This window comes from Neophocaena asiaeorientalis, unplaced genomic scaffold, assembly GCF_003031525.2.
Source record: "Neophocaena asiaeorientalis asiaeorientalis breed wild unplaced genomic scaffold, Neophocaena_asiaeorientalis_V1.1 scaffold89, whole genome shotgun sequence".
NCBI classification, from domain to species: Eukaryota; Metazoa; Chordata; class Mammalia; order Artiodactyla; family Phocoenidae; genus Neophocaena; species Neophocaena asiaeorientalis.
Genome location: NW_020172592.1, coordinates 7,963,300 through 7,986,666, shown reverse-complemented (window position 1 = coordinate 7,986,666; position 23,367 = coordinate 7,963,300). Strand labels below are relative to the sequence as shown.

General features: G+C 36.8%; 1 protein-coding gene and 1 non-coding gene across 2 annotated transcripts in view; one reads left to right on the top strand and one right to left on the bottom strand.

Annotated features, from left to right (window-relative positions):
* SEMA3D (semaphorin 3D) overlaps positions 1 to 23,367 on the bottom strand; it is a 134,386-nt gene that overhangs the window by 83,150 nt on the left and 27,869 nt on the right. Inside the window, exon 4 of the mRNA XM_024738496.1 lies at positions 5,073 to 5,135. Within this exon, the coding sequence (XP_024594264.1) occupies positions 5,073 to 5,135 (63 nt within the window). The remainder of the gene's footprint in view (positions 1 to 5,072; positions 5,136 to 23,367) is intronic.
* On the top strand, positions 10,444 to 10,550 carry LOC112395367 (U6 spliceosomal RNA). Its single transcript, XR_003002370.1, has one exon. It is a non-coding gene; the product is annotated as a U6 spliceosomal RNA (small nuclear RNA).

Sequence of the window (23,367 nt, the reverse complement as noted above, 5' to 3'; positions counted from 1 at the left end):
TCCCACATGCCGCGGAGCGGCTGGGCCCCTGAGCCACAACTGCTAAGTCTGTGCGTCCGGAGCCTGTGCTCCGCAACGGGAGAGGCCGCGATAGTGAGAGGTCCGCGCACCGCGATGAAGAGTGGCCTCCGCTCGCCACAACTAGAGAAAGCCCTCACGCAGAAACGAAGACCCAACACAGCAAAAATTAATTAATTAATTAATAAACTCCTACCCCCAACATCTAAAAAAAAGAAAAAGATAGATTAAAAAAAAGAATGTGGTCTGTTTTGCATATTTTGCAGAATATTGTGATCCTCAAATGTTTTGTGACCATTCGCCACATGCCTATCATTGTGCTACATCTTACGTTTGTCTAGCAGACTTCTGATAGAGTTCAGTCTGCAAAGGTATCTGTTTAGGTCTTACAATGTTGAAAATATTTTAATAAGTTGTCAATGCTTCAAAATAAGTATATGAAAATCCCAATATCGCATTTCTCTCTTAAAAATGAAATCTCACAGGGGAGGATTTCTACAGAGCAAAACCAGTTGAGGTAGAAGGGCAAAGAAAAACATTTTAAAGGAAAAAAATTGAGAGATATGCCTATAAAAATCTATATATCAAGTAGGATAACTAGGAAAGAATATTTTTTATGTGAGTGGATCAGAAAGTAATAATATATGAATATAAATCCTAATTTTACAACTACATAAAATATTTAGCATTTATAGTAATTAAAGAATGTCAAGCTTGGGCTTCCCTGGTGGCGCAGTGGTTGAGAGTCTGCCTGCCGATGCAGGGGACATGGCTTCGTGCCCCAGCCCCAGAAGATCCCACATGCCGCGGAGCGGCTGCGCCCGTGAGCCATGGCCGCTGGGCCTGCGCGTCCAGGGCCTGTGCTCCGCAACGGGAGAGGCCACAACAGTGAGAGGCCCGCGTACCAAAAAAAAAAAAAAAAGAATGTCAAGCTAAAACAACAAAAATAATTTTCTTTTCGTTGGCAAAAATTAAATATATTTATTTCATTCATTAATGTATTAGTATTAAACATTAACTATATGTTGTATCCAACATTAGCAAGGGTATGGGGAAATATACCCTCTTAAGAGCATGCACTGCTGGATAAAGCATAAGAAGCATAAACTTTCTGGAGGGCCATTTTACAATGTATATAAAAGATTTTATATCCTTTGACCAGTAATTGTACTCAATAACCTGAGATGTTCACAGTATTTATATATAAGGCTTTTCATGTGCAGCAATCATTCACAATAGTAAAAACTGGATATCTACCAAAACTCTAACAATAGGGGATTGATGAAATAATATATAAAGGAATGCAGTGCAGCTATTAAAAGTAGTGTTATAAAAAAGGAATTTAATGACATGGGAAAATGCTCATGGCAGTCTGCGAAGTGAAAAAAAAATGTTTTAAGGGACTATGTATACAATGATTTCATTCTGAAAAATAGTAAATAGATAAGATAGAAGAATAAACATCAAAATGTCACCAGCTATCTCTGGGTAATGTTCATGGGTGAAGAACTATTTACAGATGAATTCTATATAATTTGCAAACTTTCTACAATGAACACTTTGTTTTACTTTAGATGTTCTTAAAAAAGAAAAAAGAAAAAAAGAATGTAATCAGAAAACTTTAGAGATGGAAGACCCTTTAACCCTATGTAATGTCTCCATTGACAAGGTTGTGCGCCTCTACAGTTAAGCCGACGACTCAGGCTGCCCACACCCCATGCATTCTTTTGCCTGGACTGAGCAGTTTACCCCACTCTTTTATAGCAGGACCAGACATTTCTTTAGTGACTTTCTTTTGAATAATATTTAGAGCAGACACAAAATGCAACCAAATAGCTTCCTGTCACCTCTTCCCTTCCTTGGATTAAACTGGGGACTGTGCTCAAGAAAGTGGAATAGCTCTCTTGTTTCCTCTCCTTCCACTCCCTTCCCACGCCAATGAGCTAACTTTCATTATGGTAAATAATTCACTATTTTTCAGTTATATAGTACCTTTGTGTAAAGGGACAGTCTTTCCAAACACTTGTTAATTCAAAACACACTCTTGGGAAGTAGGTAAAAATTACTAGAGAGAAGGAAGGAGAGAGGGTAATGCCAAAGGCAATAAAAGATGTTAATAAAACCACACACTTGCCTCAGTTTTCTGTTGGCCAAAATCTATGTAATGCTGTAAAATGAGGATCTGCATTATGGTTATCGTGAAGAGAAATGATTTGAGGGATACAGTTTGCAGACCTTACACATAGAACTCAGACCTTGATGTGTAGATTATAGTGTATTATAAGAGCATAGATGGTGGGGCAAGCCTTCTGGATTCAATTCAATATTTACTAGGTATGTAATATTGGGCAAGTCATTTAAACGTTCTGGCCTCAGTCTTCTCATCTGGAAAATGAGGAATAAAAATAAAATCTAACATACCATATTGTTGTAAGGATTAAACGAGATTATAGGTATAAAGCTTTGAAAGCAGTTCCTGGAACATGGTAAGTGCTATAAAAATGTTAGCTATTCCTAGTAACTCTAAAATACAGTATTATTTTAAAGGGGCAAATTGAAAAGAAGGAAACAAAGACTTGCATTACACCTACATAATTCAACAGCAAACTTTATAGACTTCAGTAAAAAGAGAGAAGCTCCCTAAATCTCTAATCCTAGGTTAACAGTGTACTTAAAGCACACAGTGTACTTTAAAGTGTACTTAAAGTCAGAGGTGACTACAAGCTCTCAAATACAATTGAATTGGAAGAATAGGTTCCATATACTGGGTCTTATGTACTCTCTAGGATACCACCTTCAAGAAAGTTTATCACCCTTTGTTTTAGCTTGATAAGAGGGGCAACCGAGTTACTCTACAACTGGAATTAGTGAACATACTGAAATGAGAAAACTGTCACAATTAAAACTTCACTGATTAACCTTGAGTGCTTATCCTTCACCTGTTCCATGGGAAAATTGACACTACTCTGTTGGAGTAAATTTAAAACACCCTTTTCCTACTTGCCTCCTTATCCTACACTCAATACTGATGAAACACAAAAGTGTTCACACTGTTTATGACATGCTTCTACTGTTATGCAACAAAGTAAATTTGAAAAATCACAACCAAAGCATCGTTCTTTCCCATGAGTTCAAAAAAGTACTGTTGCTTTTGCAGACTGGGGCACCTGCTCACAGGGCATCTGACATTGAACAGGGTGGAGAGATTAGAGACATAAAAGGAAGAATATACTCTACATTAGTTTACACTCTTGCGTTTCTAGCAAAATAAATGTAAAAACTTTTTCCTGCTGCATTTGAAGCACACACTCTCTGATATATTTCTGCTAACATAAATGTGCCCCAAAAGTCACATTTAACACTAACTGAATACAGAATGAGGCATAACCAAAAGTTTTTTTCTTTTACTTTGTTTTGATTATTTTGTTTTGCAGGACAGTCATCCTTCAGTATCCTCGGTGGATTGGTTCCAGGACCTTGACATTTATCAAAATCTGAGGATGCTCAAGTCCCTTATATAAAATGGCAAACACACAGCCTCCCATATACTTTATCTCTAGATTACTTATAATACTTAATACAATGTAAATGCTATGTAGACAATTGTAAATACAATGTAAACACTATGTAAATAGTTGCCAGTAAGCAATAAATTCAAGTTTGCTTTTTGAACTTTCTGGAATTTTTGGAATATTTTTGATGCACAGTTGGTTGAATTTATAGACTTAGAACCTGTGGCCAACTGTACAGTGGCTACATATAAGGAATCATTTGTGTAATAACTATATCCCTCATTAGATTAAAAGATCCATGAGCACTTTCATACACTATTAATGACATATTTAGGTTTTTAATAAATATTTGTTGGATAAATGAATGAACAAATGAGTGAATAAAGTCTTCTAAGCTTCCCCTTAAATTCACTAGGCAACATACGTCGTGTTGCTTTACCTTTATCACAATAATAAAGTGAGAATTGTTAAATATAATTATGCTTTCATACAACACATACTATTTGCTGTTATTAAATACGAGGGCACTGCTCCGTTTAATACTCCTGGGTTATAGTGGTTAGAGGAAACAGTCCAGGATACTGCAAAGGAAGCCTCATGATGTCCATGCTTTTGCCCAAAGTTAGAACTTTTTCATCTTGAGTTACATTCAGGACGTGATTTCTTTTGCCAAAGAAGAGCAATTCTCCCTATCATTACAGGGCAAGAAGTCAGGGCAGAACACAGAGCATCTGGCCTGAATCAGAACATTCAGATGAGAAGAGGCAGTTAGAGCCACAGCATTGCTGGAGATAAAAAAAAGGCAACACAATTTGGGGAAGCATGTAAAACAGCTTGGACGATGCAAAAGCAATCCAGACAAGACACCCCAAAGATGACGAGGGCACTTATACCTGTCAAAGGGGTTTCTCTGGTCCTAAGGGAGCTTAAACTAGAAGTTTATACTAGGACCCCACTATTTATCCTTTATAAGTTATTTCCTATAGTTACTCTTACATAAATTTTGGAGTAAATTATTTCTAGTTCTTATTCCAGAATGTTGTATTATTCATTTTCAACCAATCTTTCTTAATAGCTCTATAATGTCTACTTTTGCAAGAATTCTTGTAGATGTTGTAAGTTTAATTTCACCCCAAATTAAATAAGATGTCAAGTGTGTGTTTGTAATGCTAAAACCACTGATGATTTTGTGTACATTCACAAAATATATGCATTAGATGAAAAACACACAACCCTAGAAATACAGTATTTTCTGATGGTTTATTTTTAAATATTTTAAATGTATTTCTGAGATTTTTTTGTGAAGAAAATACAGTCAGAATTAACACTTTGGAAAGGGTAGTATTTCTAAATTTCTGAGAACAATGTCATTCCTTTTGGCAAGGTAGAAACATTTTATACCATATTAATCTTTACACAGAATATTAGTGTAGTCTTAAAAATAATATACTAATGCCATTAATTCAATAAAACCCAATATAAATATTTGTTATCATATCAGCACCAGTTTAACAAAGATGTTCTTTAAAGTCTCATACTTACATTGGCATCTTTCCCAGCTAATTTACACAATTCCACCCGTTCCTTTGCAGCAGGCCAATAAATCTGTAAAACATTTCAAGGTGTGTTAGAATCTGAATATCTAAAACACTACACCATTCTAATTAGGAAAGTGAGTGTGTGAAATTAAAGAGTGGCTATCGAGACAAAAGCATGCTGTTAGATAGGACGTAGGAATTTTGAGATTTAAATATTTTCCAAAGCCACCCTAAAAAGATTATAAGAAAACACTGGGCAGAATCATCCACTTGTTAATCTTCTAATTTCTTTTAAAATGTATTTAATAAAAGATAAATCATGTTGAGTAGGCCATAACTTCCTATTGTGACGTCAACGGAATTTCAGGTTAGCATTTGCTTAGGTAAGAGATTCTTTTTACCCCGTTTTTCTGTGTCTTCTCGGACTGGTAGTGCATTATGGACACATGCAATGAGGTGTGAGAAACAGCTCTTTGTCACAAGCATAAATTATCACTCCAAGTCAAAGACCAGTGTGGACTTGTTGACAATATTTAACACAGATAGAGCTGAGATGCACCTGTCATTTAGTTAAACATTAAGTAAGACAATAAGCATTATCTTATTTCAATCTCACAATAACCCTATGAGATAGCTGTACTTACTCTCCCCGTTTTCAGGTCAGAAAATTTCTTCATACAGTCATTAAACAAGTCAAGGGCCATGAAGCTGGTTCGCAACAGAGCCAAAATATGACCCAAAGTCTGCCCCTCGAACCGGGAGGGTCTCAACCACTACATAATAAATATCATTTGGGCAAATGCATTAAGGACAAAGGCAGAAGGCTCCTTGATTGGTCACTTTTAATCATGCTTTATCAGTCTTGAACTTATCACAAATAGGTTTTTTGTTTTTTAACAAATTTTAGAAATTCTTCCAGGAAGTTTTTCAGAATAAGGCCCCAAACAGTTGCATTACTCCATTAGCTTACAGAAAGAAATGCTCTTTGTTAAGCTACAGACAAGAAGAAACAAGAAAGTCAAGCTCTTAGTAGCTTATATGTTCCAAGAGTTCCTGACAAACCTTTATTATGTCTCTCACCAATGTTAGCAGAAAATATTTTAATAGGTGGGGAAAAAGGAAAATATCCTGAGGGAATACACTGAAAGAGACTTGTTAAACCTGGAATGAACAAATGATTTAGAAGTCACTAATGTTTATACGATATTATCCTCATAGTGAAATTTTAGGGTTTTATGTCTCTGAATAAAGAAGAACATAGACTAGCACTTACAGTCTCTGAACAGACAAATACGATTAAATTACTGAGATTTTTAAATGAAGTAAGGTTGTTCATTTAGAGCAATTTTAACAACTACAAATTACAATCAAAGGGTGTACATAGATAGGGTCGTTGAGCACCAACAGCAGGCTCAGGTGACCAGCTAACCTGGATGTGGTTCACAATGAAGACCTAAAGATGCTATTTATAAAGAATGCTTTAAATCACTGCAATTATACTTTCACATAATTTTGAATAGTAGCCAGCAATAAAACATGAATGGACTACAGCAATGAAGAGCAATATGAATGGACCTTAGCAATTCATTATTAGGTGAAAAAAGTATATTCCCCAAAATGACAAACAGCATGATCTCCATAGAATAATGTTTAAAACAACTAAGATAAAAGACACTTTTTAGGTATATATGTAGATACAATAAATATGTAAAAAGAAAAGCAACAGAGTGATGAATACAGGACTCAGAAAGATGGTTACCCAAGACTGATAAAAAGATTATACTGGTGGTAATAAACAGGTTATTTAACAGATTTTAGCTTTTGTTCTGGATGGTGCATTTTCAAGTGTTTACTACATAATTAAAAACAACTAAGTAATGTAAGTTAGTAAATAAATCAAAATGGGCCATGCACAGGCCAAATGATAGTCGGTCATCGACCTGGAATCATCAAGTCCTAAATAAATGAATATATGAATAGCAAAAATAAAACACCGTAGCTGTCAGGAAGTTTGACAGTTTCTTCACATTGTTTTTTATTGTTTGTTTTTGTTTTTAATCACTGGTCGCAAAAATACTGAATTGAGTGTTCTTTTTTTCCCCTTAAAAATAACATCCTGAATTTATGAAAACTTTGCTTCATATTTGAACTTATGAACTCAAGGTATCCTCTGACTTTTTTTCTTGCTGATTCTTTTTTTTATTATTTTTCATTGTGGTAAAAATATCCATAACATAAAATGTACCATCTTAGCCATTACAGTATTGTTAAGTATATTCATCTTGTGCAACCAATCTCAAGAATTCTTTCATCTTGCAAAACTGCAACTCTATACTTGCTGATTCTTGAATATTACAGTGATTTTACAAAGGATAACTTTGTATCATTGGAATGAAAATAAATGGTACACAGAAAGCATGTCCATGATGTGTCAACTGGTTTAGTCACTAGTTCATTTTATTTGGTCTCAAGTCTAGATTAATATTTCTTTGAATCCTTTCAATATGTCAGATCTTGTTCTTTTCTGTTTTATACTATGGTCAGATTTAGTCACATTTCAGAAATAAATTTAGAATAAATATTTGTAGATTTGTTCAGACCTGAATATTTTACTGGTGTTAGTACTATACAAAAAAAGAAAGAAAGGGAAATACAGGACTCTTTCACATGAAGTGTGACTTAAAAAGGAAAAAGAATATCACTGGGTTCTATTCTTTTACCTTTAACCAGTGTATTGGGTGATTTGAGTTGAAGTAAATTATGAGACGAATGATGTTTCTAAAATTAATTTTGAATGTATTTATAAGAGCTTCAAAACGGAAGTTATTTAAAGATTGACAAAATGTGGAAGCAATCTTCTTTATCATTTTTGAAACCTAAATGGAAGTTCCAAGGTTAGCACAGAGTAGTTACTGTTCATTAACCATTTGTTCATTAGACACATAATTATGAAAGGGCTTCTGTATACCTGGCAAGGTGTGGCACTGAGGTGCTAAGATGTGAGTCAGGAAGACAGTTCTGTAAACAGATAGGGTACGTGCACTTCCATAGGAGATATAAACACTATAAGAAGAGAGCAAAGAGGATAGAGCCACTAGCCATTGTTTTAAATTACTTGCTTTTAACAGTTTCAACTCTAATGTAACAGTTTAGCTTAGCTTAATAGTTTCAACTCTAATTTTGTCTTAAAGACTTGATACTAAAATCGTAATTGCAGATTCTTTTTTCTCTTTGCAAAGGGATACAAATTTCTAAAAGATGTTTTAATGGTTTTGTTGTACATTTTCAGTTATTAATTTTAAGTCATACAACTGTAAATTAAATTGTGTCATCCTAGTAAATGAAGCCATAAAACTAAAAGGACAAGCTTCCAACAATTGGGTTTTTGATTAGTGGGTAAATGTTATACGAAGATATTCAAGCACTGAGAATTTGTTGGACTCCAAAAACCAATTTAAATATATCTTCTAATGTCTGTTTACAAAGCAGATTTTTTTCCCCAAAATGTTATCTCACTTTTCATCATTCACCTTCAATCCCATAAAGTCTAAAACCTGTTAAAAACAAAAATTATCCTTGGATCATTATTGTTATAGCATAGGAATTCTAAGATAGTATCACAAAGACAATTTTACTTCTTAAGGAAACATTTAAGCCGTAAAAATAACGTTATTGAGGTTATATACTGGCTTATTTTGACACAGTGCTGTCAAGAATTTAGGAATCACAAATAGAATTATCATAATAATAACACTGGAGGAGACATCTGATTGTCTTCCAGACTGTAAACATTTACTTAAAAGGAAAAAAAAATAAAAATCATTGTAGTTGTGCCAATATTTAAAAGCTATCATTTTAATTATGATTTATGGTGAGATTTTCTTTTACTTGCCCATTCTAGTCACTAGAATAAGGGTTTTTTTAAAAATATTCCTTTTGATCCCTTTTGGTAAACAATGTGAAGAGATAAAATTTCACATAACTCAATCTAAAAATAAAGCAAAACAAAAAACAACCAAGATTTCCACACACTCTTATACTTACATAGGATTGGCAGAAATATGTTCAAGTAACATATTTGTTTTTCAATAATCTTTTGAAGTGACATATATAATGTGACATATATATCTCTGTCTTTATCTATCTGTATAAAAGCATTCCACCATTTCCGTATATTTCTAGTCAAACCGTGTGTACACGTGTAGATGGATACAGAGGAGGAAAAGAGTGAGAAACAAAGAGAGATAGACAGATACATAGAGGGAGAGAGAGATGTTAACTCTGATTGGGTATAGAGTATTTCATATATAGTATCAAGTTTCAGCATCGTTTACACAAAAGCCCAAGAGGTACCTGAGATCTTGAAATTATTTCAGTAGCCCAGGTAGTACACTTTGAGATTGCCTCACTCTCACACAGAAATCACACCCCACACTTAAAAATACAAAGTCCACAATATCTATAAAAGGCCCTCTTCATCATTAATTAGGTAATGGGAAAGTTTTGAGGTAGTGATTATTACTACTCTCTTTGCTTGCTGAATTTGTCAAAAGTAAGATGACATACACATTTTCTTGCACTTTGGTGCTTTGAACACACAGCATCATGCCATATTAAAAGTTCCATTAAGCAAGACAAGCAAAACACATACCACTATTTCTAAAAGTTGATGCAGCTGTATTACTTCTTTAGAAAGTTACCCACAGACATTTTTCTTTCACTTATCAAAGAGAGGCATACCAGAAGCAGAGGTGCTACTTGCATAATTGCCATATTTTAATTGTCCTGAAATATTCCCACAGAATGCTGGTTCTTAACATTGTATGATGTACCAGATACAGCTTTTAAGCTATCATTTTGGTGGGAGTAGTCTTCAGGACTTTGGAGCCCAGACATCAAGGATATCAAATATGTACAAAGCTGCTCTCTCCACCCACATGTAGGACAGACATCAGAAATCAAACAGATCCTTTCTGTGGATCCTGATAAGCCCAAGAATTTCTCTCAACATAGTTATCTACTGTGTAACCACTAATTGATCCACTACAAAATAATTAGGGGCTGCAAATTGGTTTTAATTTGAGTGCTAATCTTAAAGATCAAGTTGGTAACAGAAAACTACATGGGAAAGAAGAGGAGTAAGTAAGTTTACAAAATGTCTCCACTTGAAGATGATAATTTATGGGTTAAAGTTTTAAAACAAGTATGTCTGATAAGTCAGTTTCCATATTCAGCAATTTACTGACTTAATCATGTTAGTATGTTTATGTTGTTTTCATAGTATTTCATAATTGAAATTGATCATTTCCAAAAAATTAATTTTTGCCTGTTACACTTGGAAGGATCAAATACTAACCTCTAATAATATATATGTAGTGCTCACTTTGGCAGCACCTATACTAAAATTGGAATGACATAGAGAAGATTAGCCTGGCCCCTGCACAAGGATGACATGCAAATTCATGAAGGGTTATATATTTTTAAAAAAAGAATGAGTAAAAATATGTACGTATCTGTTTCCTTCAGAGTTATAGAATGTAGATTACTAGTATGAAAAGAGATCACTCTGATGAAATAAACATTGTCTTCACTGTCACTTTACATAAGCTTATATGCTATAAAGTTAAATTTTAAGCACATTTTTCAAAAGAGGTTTAATATTAATTTCCTTATGAAACGATAGCAGGAGCTGTATGCATTTAAAAATACAACCTATGATCTAGTTATCTTATACTGATTTTATTTGCTTATCTCTATCCAAAATCCAAATGATTTGTTTTTTGAAGCATATTTACTTCACTTTGAAGACAAATAGGCAGGAGGAACTCACAGTAAAATGCTGCAATGTCTCTGACAATTACTGTTTCATTTATAAGTTATATAATTCGTTAACAGTTATCATTTCATAAAGTGAAATGGCAGGCACTTTATTTCTCATTATTTAATCTTAGGCAAGTTACAGAAACATTCAAATAATGATAAGGCCTTATAACAACATCCTAAGGAAATTCTAATTATATCTGCTCTTTGTTTCATCTTTGGAAAAGCAATTTAATTGACTGGAGTTAGCAAGTGCAAGGTCAGTCAAATGCCCTTTGGCCTAATTCAGAGATGCCAAGACGACTGAATGGAATACACAAGAGGAAGTTACAACTTGTTCATAAAACCTAAGTAAAGACAAAAACTCACAGCCTTAAAAATGCAAGTGGCCATCTCTGTCAACGAACAGGATTCAAGTTTTTGACTGGTTGTAAAAAGGTTGGGAAAATGCTGCTCTAGATGCCATATGATACAAGGATTGGAACAACAAAGGGAGCAGTGACTACTCGAGTCTCAGTTCCAAGGACAGAGAGAGGTAGGAGATCTGAGCTCAAAGACCAAAGTACTGGGAAAAAAGGACAGGAGAGCCAGCGGTAAAGCGCGTAAAACTGAAGGCGGCTGGGGTAGAGACTGTTACAGAAGGGAAGTTTCAATTCTCAAGCTTTGCGTCTAATCGCCCACATAGCTTCGTTCACGAAGTCTTGGGTGAGAACTGTCTCTCCCTTTCCTGTTTTAGGACTCAGCCCAAAGCCTCTTTGACATTTAGCTTTCTTCCGTCAACCAGCTCCAAATTCCAGTACACTCGCGTCTACCACGTCCATCTGCCCCCTTCTTTTTGCGAGTAGATTTAGTTTGGGACCTTTTCCTGGCATAAAGAGCAATGAACTGCAGTGGAATTGGAAGACGTGGGTTCAAGTCTCTACTGCACCACTTGTTAGCAGCGAATGCTGCACTGCCAAATATCATCTTAGCATTATCCCCAGAATGAGTTTGTTCTACCTGGAATGGCAGGGGCTCAATAAATATACTGCATGAAAATGAGAAAAATGCTACTGTATCATACAAATTAAAACGAAATTTAAGAAATCCACAAATGGGTTGGTGATTTTGAACTTGTGGTGCAATTACGCTTGTGGATAAATTTCAAAATTTTGTGAGGAATACAAGTCACAGTCTCCCTTCTCTTCTTACAGGAAGTATATGACTCATTAAAGCTGAGAAGTATATGACTCATTAAAACTAAGTGACAAGGGACCTTATGTTTTCTTCCTACCCTCTTTAGCACCTGGCACAGCCCACATACATAAAAAGTACTCGGAAATTATTGAAAAGTGATCTGCAAAGTTTCCTTTAAAACTAGAGACAGAGTCCTTGTCGAGTTCCGGCAGAAGTCTGAGCAGTCTGACAACATCCTGACAGTCCATTACAGTGACCAGATGGGACCTGCACATCAGCACCCGGGCGGGGGAGCCCGCCCATCCATGAACGAGGCAATTGTTTCACCTCCGTGATTACTAGACAGCATGTGCTCCGCAGGCAATAGGAGCAGATTAATCACCGTGAAACTAAGCAGGGTGCCTTATACCAAAACTTAATTTATTGGGGAGTCCACAGGGTTTCCAAGGGTTTATATTTTCTTTATTTCAAGTATTAACTAAGAATAAAGAATGGCAATTTTCTTTTGTCAACCATGACTTGATTTCAAATGAGAATTTATTTATTCTCAGTCTTTTCACCTAAATAATAGGCTTCCAGGGTCACGCGTTAGATGAGAACGTCTTATGCAGCCATGAAGTGAGTTAATGAACTAGAGTCTGAAGGTCATTCTGATTTATAAAACCATTTCTGCTTATACTCAATATAAAGCAAGCAAGTACAGGATCCCTGTGTACGAAAACCCTCGTTTTAGACTTCCTTAAGGAAAGGGAAATAACAAAGTCCTTTTCATGCTACACAAAAAAAGGGAGTTTAAATATCACTGAAAATTATTATAGTTAAAATTATAAACTCATTTCGATTAGTGATTTTTCTAATAACAATGATTAAAATAGGAGACCATTTTGATGAATTTCAAGTAAACTGACTAATTTTTATAATTACGTACCTCATTTTCATGTTAAATAAGGAGAAAAATAATACAAAATTACATTACAATTGCTGGGAAGAAGGAAAAAAAAAACGTTAATAGAGTCATTCCATGTTTATAAATGTGACAATCTGCTCAAAAAGAAAGTCAATCTTCTTAAGAGTGTCTGAGTTCTAGCTTTTAAGTGTTTTAAGTTTACCAATGTTTCCTTTTAAATAGTTCTGATTGGTTTTTGGTTAATAAACAAAAGAATTAAAGTTCTTAAACGTGAGGACCTAAATTTTATTAGCAAGGTGAAATGAAATTATCTCAAGTTATTCCATAAAAATATGGAGTTCTCTTTTAGGTAGGTTATACATTTATATTGCTTTGATACATTGCTTTCTCATTTTAAAACCCATGGGAAAACTTCCTTGTTTTCTGCCAGAAACATATTTAGTGCTTTTTACCTTAAAAACAAACGTCAATTACATTAAACATAAAAATTTTAAGTATTATACTGCTTTTGCCTTCAACACTGTAAATTTAGCTAAGAGGTTTTTGTTGGGGCCTGGTTAATAATCTTCACCTTTGTTTAGTTAACATGACAATTCTTTGAACATTTTATGTAAAACATTTAATTTTCACACATATCAGTTTCAAGAGAAGATATTTTTAATTAAATAAAAATAAAAAAGATAAGTATTGTCTCAAAATGAAAGTAAACTATTTGAAGACTAATTGTTAGATTATTTTAAAATGGATCACTGCATGTCCTACACTCTCATTTATTAGATTCTCGGTTATGGCTTAGCTTTGCTAGAACCCAACAGAAATAATACTATTGAAAAACATGGGAAACAAGATGTAAAACAGCAAATGTTTTGAATATGGCTATTAATATCCAAAATGCAAATAATACTAATAAGGATACTGACATTCCCCATTTGGTTACTCCTATGTTTCTAGCGTGTATACATCAGGAATGATATACAATGAGCTTGCCTGTTATATTTGGAAGTAAAGCAAAATTCTTTTGAGAGCTCATTTTATGGCTTAGATAGTAGAGCAAGATGTTAAAAAAAGAAATTTTAGCTTAGAAAAAATTTAAAATGAGATGCTAGCTGAGGATGCAAAAATCTTCAAAGTAGGTGGCCAAGAATCATTTAGATGATTTCACCTATGTTCAAGCTATACAATAGTTGGACACTGGAACTTACAAAGTTTTTTCCTTTCCCTTGCGAAGGATATTTTGTCTGAGACAGTTGTGTCATGTGTCTTACAAGCCCCAGGGTGAGAAGCAGGTGCCAGGGAAGGGGCTTCGATGGGACCTCGAGAAGCACTTACTGTTGAACATGCCATTTGTGGGACATTGTGGAGAAATGTCTAAAGGGTGAGAGAGACTGACAGGTTCCAGTGGACACAGAGGCCAGGCTCAGTGGCTATACTGATATCAACCTGAACTTCTAGAGTGTGCCCGGAAAATACACAAGACAGCTTCCTATGGAACAGATGGGAGACATGGTCATGCAAAAATTTGATGGCATGAGGTCACCTTAGGTCCCGTTCAAGAAGGCTGAGTGAAAAGACTTCAGAAGTTAACACCTGGTGGAACTGCAACCTGTCTCAGATAAAGAATGAGGACACACCAGTCAGAGGAGAAATGCAGTCATGCTTATCCAGAAAATTGCAAGGGAAAGAAGTCCAGAAAGAGGAAATTCCAGAAACTCACAGAGGGGCCAATGAAAGAAAAGTCACCCTTCTTTAAACGTCTGACAAGACCAGAAAGTTGAGAAGTGAGGTCCCTCTGACAATGGCAAAAGACATTTTCCTGAACCCCTCTCCTCTTCTCTTCTCCTGATACGACACCATAGGGTCAGACACTGACTGTAACAGCTTAGAGAAGAGGAGGAACGCAGTCAGGGTCAGGAGAGAAGAAGCCTCTGAACAACTCCCTTCTCAGGAACCTGCCCTCCCTCCCATGGCGTGCCCAAATGGGGACAGGTAGAGCGAGCGAAGGTTCAATTTTAAATGAGGTTGGACACTCTGTTACATTAGACTGGACCTTTTAATTGCTGGAAAACAACTGTCTGTACTCTCTAAGAGTGACCTTGAAAGCCATGGGGTCTGCTGGAGTCATCAAACAGGTCCAGGGAGAAGACCCAGTCCCATAGAGCAGATTGAAAGGGACTGTGAGAGGTAAAATAAAGTTGTTTACTATTATACCCCATGAGTTGACATAACGGTTGCTGCTGGATTAGTAGGTAAAATAAATAACAACTGTAATCTCAGAATAAGTTTATTTCTCACTGGTCTACTCATCTGTCTCTATAACCCACTTGAAAAACAAGAGAAGACAGAAGAAAGAAAACCAAGAAACAAATGCTTCATTAATAGATACAAAAGCAGTACTTAGCTGTCCAAAATGAGTAACATTTTCAGATGGAAGGATCCCAACAATTCATTAACTCAAGAAGCCAACTAAGTAGCATAACCAGAGAGGATTGGACATTTTTTTTTTTTACTGTCAACCATGACTCCATTTAAAAAAAGGGAGAGAAGGAGAGAGGGAGAGACTTTCAGCTTGTATATATTACTCCTAAAGTTTACATAGAGAGGGCTCTGGATTTTACATGAATTATTGCTAGGACTACTTAAGGCCAGCTGAGGTGGAGAAAGTTCACTTGTAGTCAGTGACAGAGGCCATGTAGTTTAGGATAATTTGTTTAGAAACCATAGGTCCTTAAACCATATTGTACAAGTGTCAAACACTTTCATTATTATGATGTCTACACTGAACAGGTTTCTCATGCATCACTTATAAATTAATGATAAATGGATATAAATGTCTACAGTTGACCACATTTTGCAAGGACTACTAAAATTCCTCTGATTCTAGAGATGGGGTACGTTAAGGGCAGGGAAACCTAGTTTCTTTAACGTAAGCGATGAGAAATTTACACATGGAGGGGAGAAATGACTCTTCTACTCTATTTCTCCAACATGTTTTCCCCCATCCTAGCTGGACAAGGAAATAATAAACCTTGCAGTCCAAATACAAACTATTTAATTAAAGTGTTAACAATAATTTACATTTACTCATCCATTTTGGACGAATTCAAATCCCATGCACAACATGTGATCTTTTTTCCCCCTCCCTGAATTCCTACTATGTGATCTGTCTCATTATTTTGGACATATAAAATTTTTCTGACTTGTCTTATTTTAACTGTGTTATATCTTATCTTCCTAAGTAGGGCATGAGTAATGACAAGACCTGAGTTTTATATTCTGTTAGACGTTCTTAGCACTAAGAGTAGATACTCAAATTTTTCTATGAAAATAATAAACGAACAAAAAACCCTGACTAAAGTAGGACAAAATAAAGAAAATTATTCAAAGTTCAGTTACTAAAAAGTATTCCAAGTTTTACTTCTACAAACACATACAATAAATTTCAATCCCAGAGACTGACAAAACCAAATCAATCAAAGCAGCATTATTCTAGACATAATTCTGCTAGAAAATACTTTCAATGACACTTGTCATATTTAGTTATTTGATTTTTTAAAAATATGTTCTCTGTACATTAAATATTTAGTGGATAATGCTAAAAACTAGTACTACAGAATAATGATGTAGTCTTTAATTCTCTGAGTTAAGTTGTAATGTATTCCCTCCTGACAATGTCACCCTCAACAACAGTTAACAATACTGAAGGGAGAAAACTGACAGAGTATCAGCAAATGCGAAGAAATCTGCAGCAGATTAGATTTTACAAAGCTTAGATTAAATAATCATAGAGAAGTTTTATAGCGGCAAATGAACTCTTACATAAGCAAGAGAAGTATTTGTACATGTTAGCAGATTTTTCAATCTTTACAATGCAGTGTGGAAAAAAATTATTTCAAGGATTTTTACTTGCAATGAATACTTTCCAAGATATCTCCTGAAAGAAAAATAAATCCTTCCAGAAAATTTCCTTGTAGAACAAGCTAATCTTTATAATTTTCTCTGGAGAGAAAATATACACTCTTCTTTCTGATTGTCTGAGAAAACTTTTATGATTGCTTCAGGAAATCTACGTTAATTAGAAAAAAAAGTCCCCTAAGCAAATTATTTTTTTTTCAGAAAACTTGTTTTCTACTCCCTCTCTTTAAGTGTAGTGATCAACGTGATTGATTCCTGAACACTTCTTCCACCTAAAGCAGTTGATTCATATAAGCAAATCATAGTTTCCCCACCACTCTTTCAAGTAAGCTTAAGAATTGGAATTGACATGTTCCTGGTCAATGAGATGTGAGGGAGAGTTCTTTAAAAGCTTTCCTTGGTGGGCTTCCCTGGTGGCGCAGTGGTTGAGAGTCCGCCTGCCGATGCAGGGGACATGGGTTCGTGCCCCAGTCCGGGAAGATCCCACATGCCGTGGAGTGGCTGGGCCCATGAGCCATGGCCGCTGAGCCTGAGTGTCCAGAGCCTGTGCTCTGCAACAGGAGAGGCCACAACAGTGAAAGGCCCACGCCCCAAAAAAAAAAAAAAAAAAAAAAAGGTTTCCTTGCTCCTAAGGATGAGACATAGTGAGTAATGGTCTTTTATTCCTTTACATTTCCTTGTCTGAATGTGACTCATGAAACTGTTATAGCCACTTTGCTACCAACCTAAGGATAATGTCAACACCAACAATAGCAGACAGAAGAGACAGAAAGAACTGGATTATTCACAACATTGTTAAGTAGATGATATTACCACTTACATAGCCACTCAAACTCTGTACATTATTCTTATTCTATAATATAACAAATTTCCTTATTTTTTACCAGCCCAAGTAAGATGTCTTTTAAGCTGACAGCACACTAACTGATTAAAGAGTAGTATATTGGTCTCACACTCAAGAGAGGAAAAGATAACAAAATTACCAACTCAAAAAACAAAATGAACATTATTTAGTATCCTTTATGTGTAAGATACTGTACTATGTACTAAAGGAGAATCAGAAGTGCAGAAAAAACAGTTCCCCTATTCAAGGAGTATATAATTAAGAGGGTCATATATTTACACAAATGGATAATAATAGTTCTATCAGATAGGACATCTGACACTGGTATAAATATATAAAATGCTCTAGTAAACACAAAGAAGAGTTATGTCTCCTGAGGTAAAAGCAGTATTAGGTAAGTGCCTTCAAAAACAAAGAGTGAGATGAGCAAGAAAGTGAATGTCAATTTCACAAAGTTGTAGCAAAAGCACAAAACTTGAAAGCTATTCATTTTGTAACATGGCAGTTACAGTAAAGGAAAGAGAGAAAGAGGAAAGCAGAAAGTAAAGTACTAGTGAGGGAATGAGGAAGAGTGGATAAAAATGAGACTGGAAACAGAGCACAAATGGGTAGGAAGGGCCTTAGAAGTCAATACTGGAAACAGAGCAGAAATGGGTGGCAAGGGCCTTGAAGTTTATTCAAGTTCCTTGGAAATCAAGAACTCCCAGAAGCGTGTAAACAGGGAAGAAATATGATCAGATTTTTGTTTTCTAAGAGATAATACGATGGTCATGGTGAATGGATGAGATGGGGAGAAAAAGGAGATTCTCTTTCACAAGATAAACCCAGATGAATAATGGTATTATCATTTATACTAGAGAAAAATATTGAAGGGCTTGCCACCTTCTCAGCATGGCCTATTGGCTGAGGCTTTTGTTGGGACTGTGTCACAGCTTGGTTCTCCCCTTGTCTAATGCTACTTCCTTAGTGATGCCCTCACAAGTGTTGATCCCAAGAACACTCCCTTACAAATAGCCTATAAGCTAATCTTCATATCATAGTTGGCCTCTGGGGGAACTCAACCTACAACAAAACTGTTGGGAGTGGTTAAATACAGTTCCACATCTCTGTCCTTGGAATGGGATCACTTATGTCTGCATCTGATTACTCCATTTTGATCTAGTGTTGCGGGAATGGCATGTTGAATCAATGTGCATTATCTGTCCCAAACCTGTCCCAGAGAGGAATCCACAGGGTACCTGAACTAAAGAGAGGCCTTAGGGAGCAACTCTAGAAAAAGCCTACTTAAAAACTGAGGCATCACATCCCTGGTGATGCTTATACTTGCCCTTAGGTCTATTAAGTCCCTGTAGAAATAATTTTTTTAAAAAAGATCAGAATATTATCTCTCATCAAAATCTCAGAGAGTTAAAAAAAAAAATTCAGTCTACTTAATTTTTACTTTCTAGATGGAAGAAATGCCCTGAAAGGTCTAATTTTGACCTTCTCCCTCTACAGCCATTTACTCATCAAAGTTTATTGATCATATACCTGCCCCATTCATTGCAGAAGACTCAAAATCTAGTCTGAACAGAGTAAAGATAATAACAAGGATATTATTAAATATTTATTATGAAAATACTTTTGTAAACGATTTTGCTATTACTTCTGGTGATTCCACTCTAAAGGCTTGTGACGAATATGAAATAGCAATGGCTACTTTTCAACAGGCACTTCAAATAAACATATATCCTAAATTTTGATACTTCAAATACCCTCTATAGAATTTTTTTTTAATTTCCCAGAGGAAAAACTTCCCAACCAGTCACTCATAACTCAATTATGTGTTGTAGATTGCTTTAACTCTAAAGAATACAACGGACATCCTTCACCCCAGAGTCCCAACATGTGTGGTTTCTTCCACAGAGCAGTCTGGATTTTTGCGGAGGGGCACTGAGCCAACGCAAACCACGTAGGTCTAAACACTGCTAAACTACTACATCTTGACACTTACTTGCTACTGTGGAGTAAGTACCTTTTAGCACTGGTGTGATTTATATCAATTTTAAAGGTGGATACCTACATAAACATAAATTCTTACCTTTACATGCGTAATCCCTTTATGAATGGTTCATTTTACAAAGATAAAGAAAAATCAGTTAGGCAGAAAATCTCTAGTACAGACCCTAATTTTATAATGCGTTCAAATGACCATTTATTTCAATAACATCATATGGGAAAGCAATATTTCACAAACATTTATTTTATTAAATATTAGCACATTTCAAGCATGGAATATGGCCAAAGAGAGATTTGCTTAAAATAGCCACAGAAGGAAGTTAGCTATCAGAATTTATTTTAAGCAATGATCTAATACACTCAGTTCAGATAAATGGACTTCTTCTTCCAATCCCTGAAGGCAGAGAACAGCACAAGAACAAATTTCCTTAAAAGTATGAATTGAATTTTGCTATTTTCTAAGACTGAGACATATTTGGAAAAATGCTTTGTTAGCTATGTAGTGTCTTTTAAAGCAAAACTGCAAAGTTGAATAGGATTTTCTTTGGACTCTTTCATAAAAAGACTCATCCCCTACTAAGATATTTACTGATGATTTAGATATTAGTTGATACCATCTATAGGCTATACTAGGAGCATGAGTACTTAAAAAAAAATTCCTAGGGAAAAATATACCCTTAAGAATAAATGGGGAGGACCTTCAAGATGGCGGAAGAGTAACACGCAGAGATCACCTTCCTCCCCACAGATACACCAGAAATACATCTACACGTGGAACAACTCCTAAAGAACACCTACTGAACGCTGGCAGAAGACCTCAGACCTCCCAAAAGGCAAGAAACTCCCCACGTACCTGGGTAGGGCAAAAGAAAAAAGAATAAACAGAGACAAAAAAAATAAGGACGGGACCTGTGCCAGTGGGCGGGAGCTGTGAAGGGGGAAAGGTTTCCACACACTAGGAAGGCCCGTCGCGGGCGGAGACTGCGGGTGGCGGAGGGGGAAGCTTCGGCGCCGCGGAGGAGAGCACAGCAACAGGGGTGCAGGGGGCAAAGTGGAGAGATTCCCGCACAGACAATCGGTGCCGACCGGCACTCACCAGCCCGACAGGCTTGTCTGCTCACCGGCCGGGGCGTGCGGGGCTGGGAGCTGAGGCTTGGGCTTCGGTCGGAGCACAGGGAGAGGACTGGTGTTGTCGGCGTGAACACAGCCTGAAGCGGTTAGTGCGCCACGGCTAGCCGGGATGGAGTCCGGGAAAAAGTCTGGACCTGCCGAAGAGGTAAGAGACTTTTTCTTGCCTCTTTGTTTCCTGATGCGCAAGGAGAGGGGATTAAGAGCGCCGCTAAAAGGAGCTCCACAGACGGGTGCGAGCCGCGGCTAACAGCGCGGACCCCAGAGTCGGACATGAGACGCTAAGGCTGCTGCTGCTGCCACCAAGAAGCCTGTGAGCAAGCACAGGTCACTATCCACACCTCCCCTCCCGAGAGCCTGTGCAGCCTGCCACTGCCAGGGTCCCGGGATCCAGGGACAACATCCCCGGAGTACGCACGGCGCGCCTCAAGCTGGTGCAACGTCACAACAGCCTCTGCAGCCGCAGGCTCGCCCCGCACTCAGTGCCCCTCCCTCCCCCCGGCCTGAGTGAGCCAGAGCCCCCGAATCAGTGGCTCCTTTAAACCCGTTTGAGTAAAGAACAGACGCCCTCAGGCGACCTACACGCAGAGGCAGGGCCAAATACAAAGCTGAACGCCGGGAGCTGTGCGAACAAAGAAGAGAAAGGAAAATTTCTCCCAGCAGCCTCAGAAGCAGCGGATTAAAGCTCCACAATCAACTTGATGTACCCTGCATCTGTGGGGGTACATAGACAACGAATCATCCCAAATTGAGGAGGTGGACTTTGGGAGCAAAGATATATATTTTTCCCCCTTTTTCTCTTTTTGTGAGTGTGTATGTGTATGCTTCTGTGTGTGATTTTGTCTGTATAGCTTTGCTTTTACCATTTGTCCTAGGGTTCTGTCTGTCCTACATTTTCTCCCTTTTATTCTGAGTCATGTAGTTGAAAGGCTCTTAGTGCTCCATCCAGGAGTCAGTGCTGTGCCTCTGAGGTGGGAGAGCCAACTTCAGGACACTGGTCCACAAGAGACTTCCCAGCTCCACGTAATACCAAAGGGTGAAAATCTCCCAGAGATCTCCATCTCAACGCCAAGACCCAGCTTCACTCAATGACCAGCAAGCTACAATGCTGGACACCCTATGCCAAACAATTAGCAAGACAGGAACACAACCCCACCCATTAGCACAGAGGCTGCCTAAAATCATAATAAGGCCACAGACACCACAAAACACACCACCAGACATTGACCTGCTCACGAGAAAGACAAGATCCAGCCTCACCCACCAGAACACAGGCACTAGTCTCCTCCACCAGGAAGCCTATAAAACCCGATGAACCAACCTTAGCCACTGGGGACAGATACCAAAAACAACGGGAACTACGAACATGCAGCCTGTGAAAAGGAGACCCCAAACACAGTAAGTTAAGCAAAATGAGAAGACAGGTAAACACACAGCAGATGAAGGAGCAAGGTGAAAACCCACCACACCTAACAAATGAAGAGGAAATAGGCAGTCTACCTGAAAAAGAATTCAGAGAAATGATGGTAAAGATGATCCCAAATCTTGGAAGTAGAATAGAGAAAATATAAGAAACGTTCAACAAGGACCTAAAAGAACTAAAGAGCAAACAAACAATGATGAACAACACAATAAACGAAATGAAAAATTCTCTAGAAGGAAACAATAGCAGAATAACTGAGGCAGAAGAACGGATAAGTGACCTGGAAGATAAAATAGTGGAAATAACTGCTGCAGAGCAGAATAAAGAAAAAAGAATGAAAAGAACTGAGGACAGTCTCAGAGACCTCTGGGACAACATTAAACGCACCAACATTCAAATTATAGGGGTCCCAGAAGAAGAAGAGAAAAAGAAAGGGACTGAGAAAATAGTGAAGAGATTATAGTTGAAAACTTCCCTAATATGGGAAAGGAAATAGTTAATCAAATCCAGGAAGCACAGAGAGTCCCATACGGGATACATCCAAGGACAAATACGCCAAGACACATATTAATCAAACTGTCAAAAATTAAATACAAAGAAAACATATTACAGACAAGCAAAAGCTAAGAGAATTCAGCACCACCAAACCAGCTTTACAACAAATGCTAAAGAATCTTCTCTAGGCAGGAAACACAAGAGAAGGAAAAGACCTATGATAACAAACCCAAAACAATGAAAAAAATGGGAATAGGAACATATATACTGATACTTACCTTAAATGTAAATGTATTAAATGCTCCAACCAAAAGACATAGACTGGCTGAATGGATACAAAAACAAGACCTTTTTTTGCAGATGACATGATACTATACATAGAGAATCCTAAAGATGCTACCAGAAAACTACTAGAGCTAATCAATAAATTTGGTAAAGTAGAAGGATACAAAATTAATGCACAGAAATCTCCTGCATTCCTACACACTAATGATGAAAAATCTGAAAGTGTAATTGAGAAAACACTCCCATTTACAATTGCAACAAAAAGAATAAAATATCTAGGAATAAACCTACCTAAGGAGACAAAAGACCTG